This window comes from Bombus terrestris, chromosome 3 (genome assembly GCF_910591885.1).
Source record: "Bombus terrestris chromosome 3, iyBomTerr1.2, whole genome shotgun sequence".
Lineage (NCBI taxonomy): Eukaryota > Metazoa > Arthropoda > Insecta > Hymenoptera > Apidae > Bombus > Bombus terrestris.
In genome coordinates, this window is record NC_063271.1 from 3,379,321 (window position 1) to 3,400,905 (window position 21,585).

General features: G+C 40.0%; 1 protein-coding gene across 1 annotated transcript; it reads left to right on the forward strand.

The window, feature by feature from the left end:
• The first annotated feature begins 2,488 nt into the window (after positions 1–2,488).
• On the forward strand, positions 2,489–14,120 carry LOC100647804. The gene is made up of 3 exons (XM_012320691.3): positions 2,489–3,480; positions 6,429–6,611; positions 10,115–14,120. The coding sequence occupies exons 1-3, from the start codon at positions 3,421–3,423 to the stop codon at positions 10,301–10,303; spliced, it is 432 nt and encodes a 143-aa protein (XP_012176081.1). The 5' UTR covers positions 2,489–3,420; the 3' UTR covers positions 10,304–14,120.
• Positions 14,121–21,585: the final 7,465 nt, after the last annotated feature.

Below are 21,585 nucleotides of genomic sequence, written 5' to 3' on the forward strand. Positions count from 1 at the left end.
TCGCTAATTCTCGTTGCGATTTACGTTGCTGTTATTCCCTTTTAGCCTGGAAAAATATCCGCGGAGAAGCACGACAACAGATAACACCGAACACTTGGCTATCTGCGATCTTGAATTTGTACGTCATCAACTAGGTCATAGTATACGAAGCAAGAAAGCAAAACAACCAAAGAAGTTGAAAATTGCGGACAAACAGAGAAAAGACGGAAGGGGTGGAATATCCGAAAACTTTTCAAGTCGTCGTATCAATCTTCGTTGGTCAACTTGGTTTTCTATTAAGGTCGCCGAACTGTTCTTTGTTAGACGTTGCTTATGTAACGTGGATTTTTCGTTTAGTCGTTCGATGGTGCATAAACAGAGAAAGGCTGAGCCGCGATTTGCCATGTTAAACGACACGGTTGCTCGTACGATTAAAAAATGGACTCGACGTGGCTCGAATACTACGCGGGACTGTTCCCTTTAAGATAAACGATCTGTATGCCTGGCACAGAATTGACGCATTACGTGTCGCTAAGGGTTTTCCCGACGTCGTAAAAGATACATCGCGAGACATTCTTCCTGTTGAGGTTGATTGATAGAAGAACGAGTGGATAAATTTGTAATAGAAAAATATATTGAAATAAATAAAGGTATAAGTATAAGTATAAGTATAATGTATAAGTTTATGCTGATCCAGATCCTTACTCTCTTAGTGTTACAATACGATAGCATCGATAGGGAGCACGTTGATATATTTATAGCAAAAGGACATTACCAAAAAAGTTAAGCTTATGGCTTTGGCCAAAGGTTACGAGGAGCATAAATAGAAATCTATTAATTAGTTTCTTTGTTCCTAGACCTTGTAACCCAAAACGTAATTTATATTCAAGAGCATAATAATATGCACCTCTCCTTATTTAGAATATTTTTCTTTCGCTAAATTCTATTTTTTGCGTAATAGCGGTTTTCGGGCCACGGATTAAATAAATAAAGATATCGAGTTTTTCTTCGACATCTCCAACCGGGAAGAAGGTAAGAATACACGGAAGCATAATCGCGTAATTGTCATCCCGGAAACGATGTCGTAAGGCCGTGCTAGATGGAAAAAACTGATCGAATATCGTCCGGGCTTATTGCCATGTTCAGATGAAACGGCACACGATGAGTCGTTTATTTGATCGCGAGATATTTCGTGGGCCCCTCTGAATACAGCCATTTTATTTCTTCATTAGAACGTTCGTACGGACTCCGCCACGATAACCACACGTAACGACGGATATTTCAGAAGACGACGATTTAACGAAATGGCCGGCTTACGATCGCTTCAATTTCTACCATTTCCCGATTCTTGCTCGTTCAAAAATTGACTTTGTAAAAATTGAATTCGTAATTATTGGCAGGACAGAATTCTCATAATTTACTTCACCTACGATATAATAAAAATTAAGCAAGAATTCTTCGTTATCGTTAATTTCTACCATTTTCCAATTCGTGGTCGTTCAAGATTTGAATGGAAACACGACTATGGTCAATACACGGCGTGCATTGTATTCGTAAAACTGCTGACTTGTATAAAAATGGAAAATATGATTCATCGTGTTCTTCCCCGGTAGTTTATGTCTTATTGAAACATAGCACGCGTACAGTACACTACAAACATAGCATAGGAATTGCACGCGTTTTAAGTTTAAATCGTTCAAGCCAATATCCATCGACTATCGAACTCGTTCGAATAATTCTGAACGATGTTACATGTTAGAAAACGAAAAACAATTTCAGATATCAAATATCGAACATTGTCGCATATAAACACGGATAGTATAAAAATTAGGGATATTTAACATCGAATATCGCGACACGTAAGCATGGAAAATCGAAATACTTGATCCGCGAAAGCTTCTTGTCTTTAATCAAAGCTACCTATAATAGTTGCACCGAGCAGTATCGGAGATTCGTGGAACAGAATTTGCGATAGAACGGTTTGCGCGGGTAGCATTCAATTTCACGAGCATCTCCAATCAGATGCTCGGGAGTCAACATTCCGTTCCAAACTCTCTCACGGACCACGGGAACAAGGCTAATTCGATTTCAACGTAACACGGTTTGCTGTCAGCTTCGCCGCGTTTCAACGCGTTAGCGTACATTAATACATATAAAATGTAAAAACGAATTGAAAGACAGTTCTGGCAGTTCATCGGAACGCTCGTCAATTTAGGGCACGATACACGTACAAAGCTCATTTTCTGCAACGCGAAACTCTTTCGTATAGCAATTTTACCAAAGGTATTCGACCTGCACGTTCGCAAAGCACCAGAGAAAAGAAACGTCTAATTTTGGCAAAGACAGTTATCGTCGATCGTCGATCGGTTCCGCGAGCAACGCAACGCGCCATGTTTGAGAGAGGAACGTGTATGTACGTGGGTGTGTTGGTCCATCGTGTTATTCGTTTATTATGCTAGCTAGCTTGCCTGGCTTATATTGTGCCGGGCAACGTTGTAAATGGGCGGCTGGCACTGTTCTCCCGATACATCTTCCTTCGAACGCCTCTTCGTTCTCATTTTCCAAGCTCTCTCGCGCCAGTTCGACCTACCATCGATCCCGTTCGACGCGAGGATCGACGCACGGCTTCCAGTGCACGCGAGATGTCCGTCGTGATCGTCTATCGTGAACTTGGTGAACCACTGTAGACCCTTGTTACTCTCCTCTTTTGTTTCCATCCTTTCTTTTATACCAAAGGGGCGAATGTGGTCCAAGTAGTCGCTGTAAATCGCGATATAGCCATTTCTTTCGTGGTGCGACCAAGCCGAAGGGATGACCTGACCCAAGAAGTCAACAGTGGTGATTTCTGCTAGTCCAGTCTGTTGTTTCAAAGTGATTACATCTGTCAGCCTATGAATGTCGGGTGAATCGAGACGAAAGACTCGAAGACTTTCCACGATGACTCGCGTTCTTCCCCTTCGTCGTAATCTTTTCAATTAAACTACAACCGTCGTAATCTTTCTAATTAAACCACAGCGGTCGTAAATACGCGACGTTTAATTTAACGACGGGTATGTCCGTAAATTTTGCTGCGAAATTCTTGGCATCTCTTCAGGCGTACCTACCGGCGTAAAAATTTTCGACGATTATCGACCGAAGGGAGAGAGAAAGAGAGAGAGAGAAAAGAAAACGAAACCAGTTGCAATACCAGACAAGTGAAATACCGTGTATAATAAAATGCACGGCAGGAGAGTGTTGGTCGTGCTGCAAGGTGTCCTTCGGCTGGCAATGATTCATGTTGTCGCTTGAATCGAGAAGAACGATCTGGAGATTGAATCGCGAAGAGGGAGTATCGATGATCTATGTTCGCGAAAGAATAAAGTTCGAATCCAGCGGGACCTTCCTATCCCTGAGGATTATTTAAATCTGTCGGTGAAGCTGATTTATGTCATTGTCAGGACCATGCCTCTCAGATCGAACGAGTCCTCTTCAAGGGACACCCTCAATACTGTTGCAACCTCGGTTAGTTACGATATTTTCAAACGATTATTAGCGGGATGGTGATTTCGAAAGAGCAGAGTCGAGGGAAAAGGTTTCGTAAAAGGTGTTTGGGCACGAACCTTTTCCCGCAACTTCGCTATTCGAAATTTAGTACAGTTCCATTCGACTTTTGTTCCAGTCCCATGCGTCCTACTTCGATCCCTTCAACTTTTCCAACGATCCGTGTAAACTTCTCTGCAACCTCGAACGCAGATCTCCCTCGCTAGACGGCCATCTGGTTTTCGTAACGTTACGCTATGAATGTGAATTTTATAAGACGAACTTTTCTTTTTTTTTTTTTTGAAACATTCGCTCGTGAATGAAAAATTAGTCCATTCGTACTTGTACGTTACAGAAGAACGACGCAGTGCACGCTCCACCGCAGACGCGAATATCGCACGAACGTAATTTCACGAACGAAGCTCTTAGAACGTAATATTTTAACCGTGGCAATATTTTTTAGTCTGTAAAGCTTTGGTTTCCCTATCCTCCGCATGTTGCTTCATGTAGAATGCTTCTCGCAAATGAAAATACAGGAATAGTCGCATTGTTAACGTTAATCCTTTGCTTTCGCATAACATGAGACGTACGGAAGCGGGTCATACGCTGCGATGAAATAGGAAACCGTGTCCCTATGGTATTTTCTACCCAATTTGGAAACTTGTTAAGTATAAATGTAATATTTTTTATTACGCAGTTACAGATATTAACGCGTTATCCACTTTCCCGCTTAACTCTTTCTATTTAAAAATTTATTTATAATAATTTCTTTCGCTGCTTTTTCACACCAGCTGTGGCTTCTATCAGGACCAACGTCGTCACTTCCACATCGCTAAATGTTACGATTAAGCCAATAACTATTTGCAACATATGCCATCTTATACTATATCGCTTGTTTTTGTTCATAGAAACGATTCTTCAAACCAGACTAAACTACAAAAAAAAAAAAAGAAAAATCCACGCAAAGTTCATTCAGTTAAGAAGTAAATGCGAAAATCCAAAGTGAAATAGTGCGCAATTTCGTCTTTGAACGTTACTAGAGATATTTCGTGCATCGAATCCATCTTACACAAAGATTTAATGAAACGCGAGCCGAGTGATATCGATTTAGATTCCTCTTCGTTTCCTTTTTTTTTTTTTTTCTTCATCTAAAGAACAGTTTCTTTAAACCGGATTAAATTATTAAAAAGAAACTGTGTGGAAAGAGATCGCATGTCAGAGTATACTTCGTACAACGAATAAATATTCAACAAATAAAACGATGGGAAGAATGGTCGGGAATTCGATGCTGAAAACACATTTCAGAATCGGTGGCGCATGTGATACGACCGTTCGCGTATCTGCAAGGCACGCCTCCGCTTGCGCGCGACTTACGGCAAAATAGATCAGCGGTGGAGCGTGCTGACTGTATATATCCGGCGATATTTCGATTTGAATACGATAATAATAGGAAAACGCGTCAGGATATCAGTGATGGTGCGGATGGACGCATTTGCGCACCGAATGCAAAGTAGCTCCGCGACAGGTCAAATTGCATCGGCGTCGCACGAATGGAAATGGAGCTGTCACTTCCGCTGGCCGCCGCTATCCAAAATTTAATACCGACTGTCCGAACTCCTGTACTCGTGGTTTTCTCCTGTTCTATTCGTAGAACCATCCTCTGACCTCGTTGAATCTTGAGAATCAAGCGTATCAGGGATTCTTCCATGCAGTTTCCGAAGAAAATCTTTACCTTACGTTTGCTGCTCACGTACCTTTCTTCATCTATGTATTTTTTAATTCTGCGTGTTGTACATCAATACGTTTATTGTCATGGAAATATCGCTATATCTCTCGATATAGAATCCAATTTAGAAAGTCTTTGCACGGATCATGAACTCTTTTAATTATGCTTCTTATAGAAGGTCGAACAGTTTTACTTTAATAAATAATATCATCTTCACTAGTATACATTTTTTATCAGAAATAATTTTGGTTTAACCAATTGTTTCTACATCACTATTTACCATTTTGCTTGTTTTCCTAAATCTGTTAATTAAAATGCATCGACTCAAAAATTTGCCGGTTGCGTCAGTAACAGCGAGCGCGTTAATTGGACAATACTACTTTAATATTTGATTTTGTTTTAAGAGACCAGTTCTTTTTACAACTACATTTCCAGAAACGTACTTGCTCTGCTTTTATCTGTTCCCATTTCATCAACCAGCGTTCATATATTTACTGTCAGTATCGAAGCCAGTATCTTTCCTTCAGAATCTTGCAGAATATTGTTCATGTATATCTTCCTGTTACCGATCTTATCATCATCCATTCTACATCGGGACGTTTCTAAACGAACCATCGCGAAAGTTTCATGCGAGACATGCGAAAGACTAATGAAAGAATCTTTGGACAAAGTGCAGCAAAACGTCGCTTACAAGAATCTTATCCATCACAGAATCTCAAGCAGAAAGAATTGTTCTCTAATATTGACTTGTAATAGCGAACCATATTGTACACATTATGGTTAATTAATATTAATGTACACATTATGGATATTATTATATCTTACATACTGAAGCCAGGTCGTGCTTATTCGTTTATTATAAATAACCATAGTCCAGTAATATTTTAACGTTTCGTTGTAGCAGGTGTTCAAGCGATCGCTATTTAAATATGACGTATACCTACAGTCGTGGGAAGAATCATAAATAGTCAGCGGATTTTTATGAATTTATGAAAAGTTTGCAGATATACATAGAATGCATACGAGATTCGGAGATACGTGAAATATTCAAAGTACAACGCACGTTATATTACAAACTCTTAGCAGCTGAAGCAAGTGTTTGCTTAGGTTTCATTTTCTTGGTTATTTTCGTAAAAATATGAGTTTCCATAAAAATTCGCAGTCTAATTATAACATCGTCTGAATATTTGCTATTTGTCGATAGGAGGAACGGCGTCGGACCGGAAGATACGTCGCCGGTGGAGCTGTGCTAGCAATCATGCTACTCGCTGTGCATCATGCACTCTTACGGGAAGCGTCCACCATAGCTGGTGTCAGCATACCGGCCATAATAATGGTGTGCTACATTATCTGGATCCTGTATTCTGCCCACAGGGATAGACGAAAGGTAATGACTTTTAAGTTATAACCGCACAGTAACCGCATTCAGCCAACGAAAGTCAACTTCCGCGGAATTGGACAACTGCCAATGGCTTCGTTAAATGTTTACAGCAGTCTCGACGAATACCGAATACTGGGGCAAATTTTACGGTGAACTCGAGAATTCACTACACACGCGTTCTTTCTTCATCTTCTTACTTTCTATAGAATTTTCTTAGCAAACTTTTGCCAAACTCATTGTTAACTTTTGATAGAATGGGATGAGAAAACTGGACATTACGTTTTTACCCTTTGACATATTAATATTTTGTGGAGCGTAAAAATTTAAAGAAAATTACAATTAACGAAACAATTGAATTAATAAGAATATAAGGGCACAATAGTTCACATCATTTGGCAAACGATTATGCACGCCAATGAATCGACAAGATTGGCTCGATAGTTCCGAATTAGGCGGAAAGACTAGAGTAATTGAGTGAATCGAACAAGTGTATGATTATTCGATTTTTCACCGAAATGATTTCAAACATCGGTGCAATGTTTCCTCCCGGTCGTTTGTCTTTCGAGACAGAAGTTTGGCGCTTGTTCCTAAACCATCAAACTCGAGCGATTCTCTACAGTGCCCGTCTTTATTCCGCTATGCTTAAACTTAGTCGAACTCCCGTCGAACCAAAAACTTCACTCGCTGCTCGTACTTTAGAAAGCGATTCTTTTTTAATTTAAACAATTTTTTACTGTTCCTTATCGAAGTAACAAAGTTCTGACGAAAAATATCTCATTTCGTAAAATTTGAGTAGCGCGGAATTTCATAATTTACAGGCGATCGCAAAACCTTTGATCACCAGAGTATTTATATCGATTGTTAATTCTTAAAAAATAAATTCCGTTGTTCAATCTTGCTTATTCTCAAAGTAAAATGGAATAGTAAATAGGTGTTTGTTAAAAATGTATTTTTTCCTGGGTTTTCCACGTTTTAATCGTGTACCGTTATTTTTTTTTTTTTTTTTTCACTCTTTCTAATTTCATTTCGCCTAAAGTCTCATATAACGTTGTCATCAACAATGCAATATACACGTCCTCGACGTTCTTAACGAGGACGTAGCAACGAATTGCAGCCGAATGTCCACTGGCGAATTTCCGTTCAATTTTCGTGGAAAGCGAGCGCGACGAAACTCTCCGTAAACGACTAGGATGAAACGCGTAATTGAATGGGGATGAAGTTCGGAAATAAATGTCGTTTCGAGAGTGCGGAAAAAGCGGGATGGCGGCGAATTAGAGGGTCCTGTTTGCGCGAACGACGGACAGCCTCGCAATTGGACAAGTTTTTTCGCCCTTCGGCTACTTTTAATCTTGTAATAAGTCACGTGGCTGGCTGTAGCGCGACTGATGGCGCAGAAACTAATCGAATTGTCCAGGAATCGGTCCCGTGCGAATCGCTTTTCAACTTCGACGACGAAGCTGCATCGTTCGACGATTGCGTATCTATAACTCGTAGACATTGCAACAAATTGCACTGAAGTTGTATATCGCGAAATCGCGTCTGTTCGTTCAGCATTTTCGAGTTGCGCTTCGTTAAAAGCGCATATGTTTTATCGGTACGAACGATTTGCGTTACTTGCAGATACTTTCGATTTTACTTTCCTGTTTTATGTTCGTGGTTTACTTATCTACTCTGGAAATTGGTTTTCAGTGGATCAAAAATTCACCTCGATGGATGCAATTTCTATTCCCGCTGTGCTTTTTCTATGTGCTACATTGTATTTCCACGAGATCGAACTTTTGGTCGTTGTGCTGGGTTGTTCGAAAAATTTATGGCACTTTCAACTACCGATATATCCTGTTAAATGGTGTGGTTGCTGGTTATTTAGAATAAACTTTAGTAAAATATTACACGAGAAAATACTACTTTCAAATAAACATCAAATTTAGCGACTACACAGAAAAGTTGGGCTTTGATCAATAGAAATGGCGTGGCTCTTTCAATAAAAACATTAATATGTATATTTAAATGCGAGATAGATGGAAAGTACGAACGTTCAATCCTATCCAACCAATTCATAAAAAACTTACTATCGCTCGACAGGATAGCAAAACCTTTTTGATAACTTTTCGATTTGAAATTACTTTTAATTGTCCACTGAATCACATCGTTGAATTCACATCGACCAAAGCGTTTCAATGGGATACAGCGATTTTACATGAGATCGCTCAATCGGCACTAATCTTTTGCAGCCGAATATAACAGATAAAAATTAGAATACACATGGTCGTTCACTCGTTCAAAATACTATTAGGTTGTCCGAAAAATTTCTTTCTTTTCACAAGGTGATAATAGATAAACAACAATTTCTGTTTTATATTATTTTATTGAATTAGGTATGATCCATTTCGTTCTATTTCTATCATTACGTTCGTGCATAATTCAATAAATTAATATAAAACAAAAAACATTATGCCCATTATTTCCTTATGAAAGGAAAGAAACTTTTTGGACAACCTAATACAAATGTATTTGCAATGTATTTTTTCGACGTGTAAGAAATTCATTGTTAGAACGAGCTGTATTTAATATTCGTGGCCGATTTCCATAGAGAAGAACGTGGTTAAACGATTCGAACGCGGAAACATCGACTAAGGAAAGTTATATCGGACAGTTAAACGGAAACGGTGAAAAACGAAGAGATAAAAATAAGCAATAAACAGCGAGGCTAAGCGGTGCGCAGAAAGTCTGTCTAAACTGGAACAAGGTTAGTTGATAACATAAAACAACGTTATCTACTCGTAGTCAGGATTCGTAATTTACGAGGATTGAAAATGGTGCTAGTTGCGCGGATTTTCCTGTAGTTAAGTACTGCCTTGAAGAAACTGCGAAAAATACAATTTTTTAATGAATTCGCCTCGAACGCGTTTCTATCGGCCCAAGAAACTAATTGCATCAGATCCTTTGCGAGTCTGCGAAGGTTGTAACTTTCCATCTCTCACAAAAGAATTATCCTAAGAACCTTGTGAAGTTATCGAATTCTCTTCGTAATTGTTTTACGTAGCACTAACTTTTACTCGCATTTTTCCATCTTCCTCGTTTCTCGTTTAACACTTTACAAGGCTACAAGATATTGCTTCTTTTAAGAGTAATAATAGCAATTAGATAACAAAAGTTAAAAAGTTGAAAAAAAGCAACAAAGAGGAACACCGAACGCGTCAAACTCTCGTCATCTCCTAATTCACGCTTGGCAATTCAAATTCCCTTCGGCGTCATACCGCGAAGGAAGATCTCAACTCCCGAGTGATTCAACGACCATTGTAGTCGACACCCTTTGCCCTACGCGCGTGCACCGACCTGTTTGCACTCCCTTCTCTTTGTCCAACCAACACTGTTTCACGCGGCGTACGTCAATAGCTTGATCTCATCAACGAAACACGATTGAGCACACGTGAGTCCCCTGTGTGCATACCGCTGAATAGCTTTGCAAGTTTCGCAGAGCGCTGACGATCTCTCGATTCTGCTTTCAGGCGTTGCGATTCGCCACAGCGATGCAACTGACAGAAGTAATCAGCGTACCAGCCACTTCCAATGAGATGATCTGCAGAAACGGGACGAGCAAGAACGAGATACGAAAGGCGGACTCTTCGAAGCTGGCTTACGATACGCGAGCATCCCGCGAGAATCCTGCGTTCTCATCCAAGGACGAAGCTGCGTGAAAGGAACCACGGAGAACTCGCATTCTTCGACCGGACTTTCGTTGGTTTTTCACGACGAATAACGAATTCTTCGATAAATACCTTCCTTCAGCCGCGAATTCTTCGTCTCATCTCTTCAGTAATCACTCGAGCGACGGTTTCTTGCCGGGTGGTTATTACGTTTTACTGCTAATAGCAATAAATACGTAAGTTCGCATGAGTAGCGTTGAACGAGTCCCATTCGAGCGGACAAGTTTCGCAAGATAGAATTATTTGTTTGGTCCGCCGGTGGGATTATTTAGCTGCGTGACGCAACGTTTTCGTTGGCGGTAGCGGCGTGTGCACGCCGCCCTTCTTTCGCAAATAAATCTATGCAGTGGCGGAGATAAATTTCGAAAAGCGTCGCGATCGCTTGGGAAATTTATTCCGAGCAATCGCCACGACAAATCGTTGCGGCTATTTTGCGGACGAAGCTTCGAGCGTGGATCGATTTCGGGGACCTTTTCCTTCGAGATCTACGGTCGACTTGGATCCGTTTATTTCACGAACCACTGTGATTTTTTATCCTTATGGGTGAGATGCCGTCCATGCAGATTGGTTAGAAGGTCCATGTGTCGGATTACGAGATAGAAACCGTGGAAAGGCCATATTTCTATGGTTACTTAAACTCCCAGCTGCTCGTAAATTACGGTTATGAAGAGTGACGCGAGATATTAGTCGAAAAATACGAGCTGCGTTTAATACGACTTAACGAAAGCCTCTTTATCCTATCGTTTTTGCTCATTCTGCTCGAGCGACGGAGCAAATCGGAGAGCGACGGATAAAACGACGAACCATTGTTTTTAATAAAAATTCAATAAAATCCAACAAGCGTCTATTTTGTCTAAGAACGAAACCGATGAATTATAACTTGTTCTTGCTGGATCGCGTAAAATATTTTGATATTTGTAAAAAACCTTATATGAATATATTATGTGTGTCGTATGAAACATTTGAAAATATTGTTAGCGCTGTAACGAGACACGGCTATTTTGACCGCGCTCATGCATTTTGAAACCAGACAATTAGATATTCATTGAAAACATACACGATGATCACAAATATATTTGACAAATAAATCTCAACGTAAACGTAGCATGAATTTTCATAGGATGAAAATACGATGACGTTACATATATAAAATATATCAATCAACGTTTTCTACGGTAACTACCCAAATACTTTTCTGAGAGGTTGCGAACGTCGATTCGTTGTGCAGCTGACTTTGAACACAAAACGAGCTCGGGTACAATGAATTAAGTGGTAACCACGAGTATCGTTTCGAACGACCTCCGGCGCTACCGTTTGTTCGTTTCAATTTCTCACCTGAACAATAACCGTGGAGGGCCATTCGTAGCGAATCGAAAAGAGGGGAGAAGCGAAGGGCGCGTAACACAGGACGATGAGGAGCGAAGGGCGGCGAAACAAAGCAATTCATCGATGTTCCGGCGCTTAATAGATGGCGTTCATTAATTAGAAAAAAATATAAAGTGACTTTGTAATTCATTAGCGAAGCTTTCAGTTGCGATTCATCTGCGTCGCGAGCCACCGCCATAGTTTTTCTCCGTTTTTTTTTTCTTATCTTTTAATTATTTCTTACGCGGTTAATTAATCGACCTGCTAAGCGATTAAGACGAAGAAAACGGACGAGAGAAGGAGAAAATCTCCGAGAACGAGAAAAGATCCGAAGGAAGGTGGGAAAATAAAGAGAAGAATTTTCACGGCAGAGAAATAAAATCCTCCAGCTCGTTAACAAAGGCGTTAACGACGAGGAACACGATATGGCGTACCTGACCACCGACGAAACCGCGATTTCACTCGAAGTCCAGCACCCTGACTCACCGCGGATTACGTAGTCCCGTAATTCAGCTACGATCCTATTTCGAGATAATTTGATTCGGTAGTACGGTACGAAACACGCGATCGCAACATCCATCTTTCAATGGTTTCACCGTGAAAAAAGCATGTCCATTTCGATACGCGAACACCGTGATTAAATGCTTTTTCGATTCCTCTCTATCCTGGCGTCTCTCGAAATTCCTACTTATCACGAGTCGTCTAACAATGAGAAACAAGCATTGTGAAACGTTTCCAGAACTGCGGTCATGCGAGCGAATAATCGATTAAGGACCTTTCGCGTTCGTTTCGACGTGTTAACAGGAACTTTCCAATTGCGTTTGGTGGACGCGGCAATTTCAAAACAATTACACTTTTCGATTACTTTCCAACTTTCTAATTAATTCTCGTCGAGAAATAATTTTATTCGCGCGTCAATTTATTATTCGGGAATCGTTGATTATTTCGAAGCTTCAAGACGTCGTTCGTTGCAGTAGACCATCATCGTCACGTAAATGATCGAGAATCTAATTAGCGGAACAAGCATACGACGTTGTGTCTATGATTGTAATACCACAGGGTGACCTAATTACAGTTGTTTCGATCGTGACAATCCATCGAATCGATAACGATCGTTTATTTAAACGAAGCACTCTGAGAGGCATTGTACGGGGATGATTAAAGATTCTTCGGCCATTGTAGCTGGTTCGCGGCACGATTACGAAGAGAATTCGTAAGTGTTTTCTCGCCGAGTGCGGTGAAGATCGATTGAGTCCAAGTTTCGTGGTATCGGTGTCGTGATTAACTTGGCTTGTTTCTAGTCGAAAAAGAACTTCCGTATTGTTGTGGTAATCAAACTGGCGTAGATAGGAAAGGGGTTTCTTTTAAACGAGTTGCTCAAGCAGTCCGTTACGACGAAACTTCGAATTTATTCGAAGAGAAAGCGCACTCTGGTGGCGTTCACTGTCTCGGGGCATTGTGCTTCGGGTTAACGAGCACAGAGGCTAATTTATGGCAGGGAAGCTATTTCCCTGCAAGAGAATTTGTTGACATCGTATATCCTTCGTATACGTTATCCAAAATCTCGTATCTCAGCCATGACGTTCCCAAACAAATCGCGAGATTCAATTTCTAAGGTATTAAATTAAAGCGTATTTTGATTTTCTGCAGAACCTGATCGTTGATCCAAGTTATCTAGGAAACGATTAATCGATCGAGACTTTATATATTTACGCAAGATGAGAGGGAAAGAGAAAAGGAATTCGTGAAAGCTAGACAAACAAGTATACTTCTTTTTATACTTTTATATTTTCTTTCTAGAAAGAGCTATATCCGTGTTCTACCTCAATAAGGATTGAAATTTATATGATTTTTGCAATTTCTCTCGTCCGATTTGTGTCACGTAGTCGTAGAACGATTGGATCTTCGATGAAATTGATTCGTCGAAATTAAGACTCGAAGAGAAACGTTACTCGATCTTGGGTGATCTTTGAAATCGTTCGATCGTTTGTTCTACGAAGTTCGAAGAGAATTTCACGAATTTCACACGAGTCGAGCGATACGAGGAAACGAAATTTAAAATCACCTGGCCAAAGAATGGAAGAGGATTGTGCCACTTGGCTGCAACATGCTCTAAAAATTCTGAAAAGAACCAACGAGAGATTCCCTGAGTCGTTCATCTATGGAAGATCCAGAGAATACAAAAGTTCGCTTCCCGAAAAATGTTTCCTACACCGACGTTCCTACATCCAAGTTACAGTTACCACTTAGTATAATCTAAGCAGTTTGCACCTTATGCATTTTACGAGAAATAAAAAGGCGAAAAGTACTAGTGTGTCAACACGTTCACTTCGGATCCATTTTTCGTTCCGTACAATGCTGTGTGCTAGCAAATAATTGTCTTGCTTTTTGACATATGAAATGTAAGTTATATCCAGGAAATAAAATTAAGATTTTCGTGATATTTAAATTTACATACTACGATCGACAAAATATAAATAATGTAAAAGTACGTGTCGACTCGAATGCACGTCGTACCCCATGTTAAACAATTTCCCTATATTTCTCACGCTGGATCTGCTATTCTTTTAGCGAATATCTTTTCCACGCTAAATTTCAGCGAAAGGTTCCAAATTTCATCTACACCTTCCTCGTATCATGTTCCTCTTGTACATTCCTTGCGCTTAAACGTGGTCAGGTCTCGTAGCGAAGTGAATTATTCCGATAGAAAAAGGTATCCTTGTTTCGACTCTCGTCGGAACGATATTCCCGTCATAGGGGAAAGCTTCTGAAAATTACTGTTTACGCGTGACGTTTGCCGCCGATGTATAAAATACACGTAGATATATGTGCACGATAAGCAACAGGATTTTTACGCGATGCTATCGTGAAGTTCCATCGAACGAGTAACACTTTCCGTGTCACTACGACCACCGTTAGAACGCATTAACGCCCGCTGGCAGACGTCGTTAAAGCACGTTCTTTGAAGGTTGTCGGTATGGCAGCAGGAAATCGTTCGAATTAACTGAAAAATTTAGCTATCACGCTCGCGTACGTTCAAAGTTGCGAACGTCGTTGCCAAAATATCGGGTTAACGTCGGTTCTATCGGATCGATTCGTTCTCGCGCAAGCAATCTCGTGAGATGCGAAGCTTGAGAATGAGCGCGCATGGAATAAAATTGTATCCCCTTCGTGGCTCACGAATCGTCGCGGTTTCCAACGAATTTCTGTCCTCGGCGTCCAATAAATTCTCGTCGACTGAATCGTGTTGATTGTAGCCGCCAGCTGGATGGGGCGCGCTTGCGAAATTTCGCCTTGATATCGGCGTTGCTGATGATTAATTGCGCATTGAACCGACCGTCGATTTGCGATAATTCTGATTTACGTAGCTCTGAACACCGCTTAACGAGCCCCGAATCTGGTATTCGTCGTTTTTGCAACGACACCAAATTAATGTGTATCAATTAGCCTTCGTTAATCCGAGTTTCACGAGTTTCAGTGGTGCGCGGGAACGTGGCTGGCGAATCTCTGACGAAAAGATTACTTTGTAACTTCGATTCTTCCCAAGAGGAAGTTTCTCTTCGAAAGTGTTTCTCCGCGAAATCGATGAGCACGCCACGTGATTCAACGTGTAAACCATGGGTGGTGGATCACTCAATTGAAAAAAGCTTTCAGGACCCATTCTTTCCCGTTCCTTTCCTCGCGACAGGGGATCGATGCTTACCTACGTTTCAACCACCAACACGTTTCCAACCGTGGTCCATGTTACACGTACTTACGAGACTTCTGAGAAATGATTCGTACCGTAGATGCCGCATTCTCCGTTATTTACGCATAGGATCCATTCTGTTTATTAGTTGGATTTTTACCTACATCGAATATTCGTTTCTATCTCGATACGTTCTTTACGCTTAGGCTGTGCCTACGGTTGATTCGCGTTCTGGGAAACTCGATACATCGAGACAATGAGATATCGTGTATTTGAATACTTGAGAATGTAAATATTTGAAAATCGAAATACACGTTAATTGTCCATTTATGTAGTGAAATTAAGGAACCACAGAGGAAATAGAATTTTCCTTATGAGAAGTTCGTATATCCTGAAGAATATTTTCATTACATTCAACAAAATCGAAATACACATTAATTGTCCATTTATGTAGTGAAATTAAGGAACCACAGAGGAAATAGAATTTTCCTTGTGAGAAGTTCGTATATGCTGAAGAATATTTTCATTACATTCAACGATTCTTCTTTATCTCGGAATCGTAAAACGAATGGAAATTCGAAATGTAACGTTATCTATTCCTTCGGAATACCAAGCGGTCGGTTCTCAAATGAATATTTCTCTATATTCTGGTGACGAGATCGTGTCTACGTAGATACCATTTCGAACGAGTCGTGAAACGAAGATAGCCTTTAATTCCTGCCCGTATCTCATCGCAGTACAAACAGCATGCAGCGTGAGCTAAGTAATCGAGAGATATTCGTTTCTTCGGCAAAATCTCAGCTCGTGTAGAATATCGGGAACGCGTTTCCGCACCGGGTCCACATATATCAAGCTTTACGACGTACTTAGAGCGGAATCTGCCTTTAATCGGGCCCCTCGATGCATCGATAAATTACAAGTTACAACGACGCTGCTTTTCGAATATTCTTTTCCTTCGAGCACGCCGCTTATAGAAGATTGTACCAGGATCTACCTTGTCGATTTAACCTCAATCGTGTAATCTTCGCTAAAGTACGAGTATTTAAAATACAAGATGGCACTATTCGTGTCCTTAAGTCCGAAAAGGAGACAAAATATAAAACGTTCTTTTAGGAACTAGACAGAGTTTATAGGTTTGAATAATATTGTAGATTAAATGAGACTTTGCTGAAACAACTAGAGATGAAGTATAACGCGACGTTTCGATATTCTCTACGTAAAAGATGAAACGAACGAATGTTTGCAACAGATCAGCGTGGTCTCCATTTAATTGAAATTTCAATGTTATCGCGTTGTCATGGACACGTGTGTGTACGTGCGCATGCAAGAGAATGGCAAGTATGTGCGACGAGCTCGTACATAGATTGCATTAACAGACTGACGTGTATCGCGGCATCTATTAATTCAACGAACCGCCACACACGTTCGTCACTTTGCCAGTTTACCAGACTCGCGCTAATGGTCCGCCGTTTTGACAGCTCGTAGCAATTCGCGATGCGTTTATTATTAATCAACCAAGTCTGCCCTATGCAGTACACGTGTTACTTTCAAAAAATCCAACGAGCGCAATCCGAATGTTCAGGAATCTAGCGAAATATCGCGCGATCGCAGAGTAAAATTCTTCTGATACTAACGACAATAATTTGCACATGATGCTTGTGAATACTTTCGAAACTTAACGCTAAAATCAACAGAGTAGTCGAAATAACCAATTGGTAATTTTTCAAAAAATTCCTATAGAGTTTTTGATATAAGAAATTTGAAGAATGAGATTCCTTCTCCATCTTCGCTTTCTCCTATTCGATCGGTATATTTACGTCAGTTCTATCATTAAAGCGAATACAAGATTCTCATGGTAATTCGTAATACTGCGAATTCCGTTCATAGCTTTCATAATTTCAAATTTTGTTGAAACTAGAATGTCATTTCCTAGCAGAATTCGAACTAAAGCAGTAGGAAATTCCTGTTTTGTATTCGCAAATGAAGATCTGTATTCCATGAATGTACTTCATACATTTTATACTGTAGTTACTGTACCGAGAGATTATTATCTTGTTCGAGGTCTCGAATTTTATTCAGATGGACGAAGATTGGGAAACTTTTCGAATGACAAAACGGTAACATCTGAGAATCTCTGGAATTACTAAAATGGGAGTGCGAAATTGATTAGGGAGAAGACTTGTAAATTGTAAATACGCTGGAAGATTGAACAATCATTGTTGACTGCGAGTCATGTTTCATCGGAACGAAGCTGATTGATAAATATGGAAGAGATCTCTGAGAAAGGTGAATGTCATTTGCATCTCGATCAATTTAATTTCAATCGATTCTCAGGTATGTAGCGCTTTGATTTGGTCTACGTTTTTATTCGCACAAGGTTTAATTATGAACATGAGTAGAATAGATACTCGTACGTATACAATAAGGGAGATGCTGGATATAAATATTCAATTCAAGATTCTAAAAGATTTTATTTTATTCTTCTTCCAAAGGGTTCGATTTAATTAATATTCTTGATGTCGGTAAGGATAAACTACCCTTTCGAATTTACGCGATAAGCATAGACCATGACATTTTAAACAGTGGTCACTGAATACGAGTAACAACGTAACAGGAGTCCACTAATTTTCCCCACTATCATTCTCTTCATTATGCATGTGTGTGATTTCTCGTTTAACTAATTGGAATTCATATCCATAAGTGGATTCGATCGATACTTCGTTTAATCGTGTAGTAAATAAAATTTATCCAATAAATGCAGTTCTATCGTACCTCGAACAATATTTTATCGAAACAATCAGCCTGATCAAACACGTAAGTGTAAGACTCGAGTAAATACAAATTGTATTGTACAGATACAATTCATCCTCGACACAAGAGGAATCTTTTCAGCTTAACGCGTTCTGAAATATTCACAACGAACGTCTAAACGCGAATAAGGGCGAAATCGTGTCTGAAAATACGATACGACAGCTTCGAAATCGTCTACACGACGAGACTCGAATGATTTCGCAAGCAGTTTCGGGGATCGAAAGGTTGAGAGTGCAGGAAACCGAGTTTCTCTCAAGGACTGACGCGAAGTATGCTTAACCGGTGCACGTCGAAAGTTTCTCGGGCTGTGAGTCGAACACGGTGATTGTTTCTCCACGTTACCTGTAAATTTACCTACTTCCTGCTTAATAAATCGGTCGAGAAACTTTAATTTGGGCAATGATAGATCACATTATTCTCTAGAGGAAAATTAATTCGAGTACAATGATCCAAAAAATAGGTGCCGTAATAAATTCAACGTTCGAGTAATTTGTTTGCGCAATAACGATATCTCTTTACCTGCGTTATTTCCACCCGCTCCCCCCAGGGAAAGAAGGGAGATTTATTATCACGGTGATCGATGAACTGGTAGTAAAAGAGATCTTCGTCGTCACAGTCTGTCGTAAAATGAAAAGAACGTTTTATGGTTTTATAATTAATGAAGCAACGTCTTTAACGGTGTCGCTAATGATTAATAGCGAATAGCGAATTAAAGCTTGAGCTATGAAATTCTTGATTCAGGTTTCGATCACTAAGTATAATTATTGTACACCATTTTTTAATAAAAGCATACGACGAATTTGTATTATATTATCGAGATGAAGTTCGAAGTAGGAGGGAAGCGAAATTTTTGCTACTTCGCGGCAATGCTTTCTTCGAGATAAATATTAAGTCGTCCGAAAAGTGTCTTTCTTTCGCAAACGTGTTTTTTATAACAGTGCACTTTCGTACAAACGTGAAACCAAGCCTGTGAAATGTCGCGGTGTTTGTCTCAACAGAACAAAATGGGTCGTACGTAATTCGGCAAAATAATATAAAAGAAAAAACGTTGCGCATTTATTATTTCCTCATAAAACGAAAGAAATTTTTCGGACAACCTAATATTTTGTTCACTTTGTAGGTGTTATTTGACCGATCCGTTAATGAAAAAAACACCGCAAACGAGTGCTCGTAAAGCTATGGTCCTCGAAATTGGTGGAACGAGCCAGTAGTTGAATTGAAATAGCGAATGCGTTATTCAAACTTCGATATTTATAACCTCGCGAATCAATCTCCAAATCTACCCGGGGCGACACGTCGTGTAGAATACATTTGAACGACTGCATGCATATGTATTCGTCGTGTGAAAAACTCATGCATACGCTTGCAGTATGTCTATTGTTCGGCTCGTTATATGTGTGTGCAATCGAACAAAAAAAATCATGAATTTCTAACGAGATCATGACAGTATCCGTAACAACGTGTCATGCTACGCTGTCTTTGCGATTACCCTCGGTCCAATTACTTTTGTACTTTGCTGAAAAGAATCTAAAATGAAAAGGTATGCCGGATAGCAGTGCATCGAAGGGAGAATTGGATTAACCCTTTGGCGGTATAGTAACACGACGAAGAATTTCAAATAAATAATTTCAAAAATAATTATTCGTTTATATTCAAGATCTTTGGCGTTTTTGGAATCAGCCCTCGTTTCCTTAGAACATCGACTATTATCCAGATACGTTGAATTAACACAGAGACAACTAAAATAGTATTTATTCGAACTACAAATAACTTTATAGTCTAAATCGAGCAGCGTACCACTGTTTTAACGGCGCATCGAGTTCAGTATGTTCGATGATCAGCGCTGTTAATAGACGCTAGCCGAGGAATTAACCGATTACTATCGTTCGTTGCGCAATTAATTAACGCTCAGCTTATGCAGCAGCGTTTGTTTATCAATATTTCCAGGTAGGAAACCAGGAACAATGGTGCATCGAACCTCGATCGAGGGATAATTTGCCGGAAGACCAGATGGAAATTCCGAGCAGGCGCCGTAAATCCATGACTGTCTCCGTAAATCTAAGCAATAATCCTTCCTCTCTCGACTGTGGATTCCGTGGATCCCGCAAGCTTGCCATGAAAACTTCTAGAGCAGGACTTTACCCTTCCCTCCGAACCAATCGACCGAATACACTTGCGTCACGTGAGTAATCTGCCTATCGTTGAATTAAATTTAATTAGCGTACTCCAGCGAGCTCTATACTTGAGTTTCGACATGGAACGTGGTAAACAATCTGTTTACGATCACGTTGAGTTATGTAATCGAGGACTATCGATGCTAAGAATTAATGACCATAGTATTATGTAATAATCGATCGGGAACGCGGTCTTTTGCTGGCTCGAAGCTGAAGCTTCTTGAAAACTTGCACAGGGTAATAGCCAAGCTGAGAGAACTTTCATTCTTTAGTAGCCGAGTAATTTTAAAGAGAGGGAAGGGTGAATCTCGGGTCACTTTTCAAAGGGCACGTAATCTTCTCCATTCAACAGGAGCGAGATACAGATACTCGTCGCGTTTATTTATTTTATAGATGGTGCCATACTAAATGGAATTTTTAGGAGACAATGGATCATTTGCATTTTGAATTAATGTCCTTATCTTCTCTTTTCTCAATCGAGATTACGAAATCCTGGAAATTTACAACTTGGCTAACATTACGAGGATAAGAATTCAACCGAGAAAATTAGTACATTCAAATCCGATGTAAGAAATTTCTGAAACTGTTTTCCAAATCGACGTGAAATTGAATAATTAGGCCGTTTAGGATTTTTATTTAGCCTGCATGCCCAGGATATCCTGCGAGTGGAAACGAAGCTTACTTTTTCGATGTGCTCGTGCGAACCACGGTCGAGTCGCATATTTATGGTTGTTTTCCAGCGAGTTTAAAACGAGCTTTTCACGCTCCAGTTCTCGCATTATATCTTCCCCCGCTTTCGATTTTATTAAATCGTTTCTCCGTTTATTTGAATACAGGTTGGTTCGACACGTGGTCGTAAGACGAAAAGCATTTTCTTTCTTCGAACTTTCATCGATGCCAAGTGTTCTTTCCGCTGAATTTCCGCTAAGTACGTCTCGACACGCTTCATTAGTTCGACTCGCGAATAGATTCGATTTGACGACGACCTATTTCCGGGATCTGCACTTTAAACAGCCCTATATTGTAACCGCGCTAAATGTAAATGAATTTCATCCCTTGTTTTATATTCGTCGAAAATCGACCAGCATCGTCCTAACGAAAATTTGATCGGACATTTCCGACACGTACATCGTACGTGTCTCTTACTCCCCAAAACAGAATAATTTTAAATCAATATTTGCGCGCAAGAGTGTTTAGAACATGTGTCACGAGCATCGTTTAATTACGAAAATTCG

Bases quoted from the DNA above. Each gene is read 5' to 3' on its own strand.
- LOC100647804 (XM_012320691.3), top strand. From the start codon at position 3,421: ATGCCTCTCAGATCGAACGAGTCCTCTTCAAGGGACACCCTCAATACT. The intron at 3,481-6,428 runs GTTAGTTACGAT...ATTTGTCGATAG, and splicing joins TCAATACTGTTGCAACCTCG to GAGGAACGGCGTCGGACCGG. The intron at 6,612-10,114 runs GTAATGACTTTT...TTCTGCTTTCAG, and splicing joins CCCACAGGGATAGACGAAAG to GCGTTGCGATTCGCCACAGC.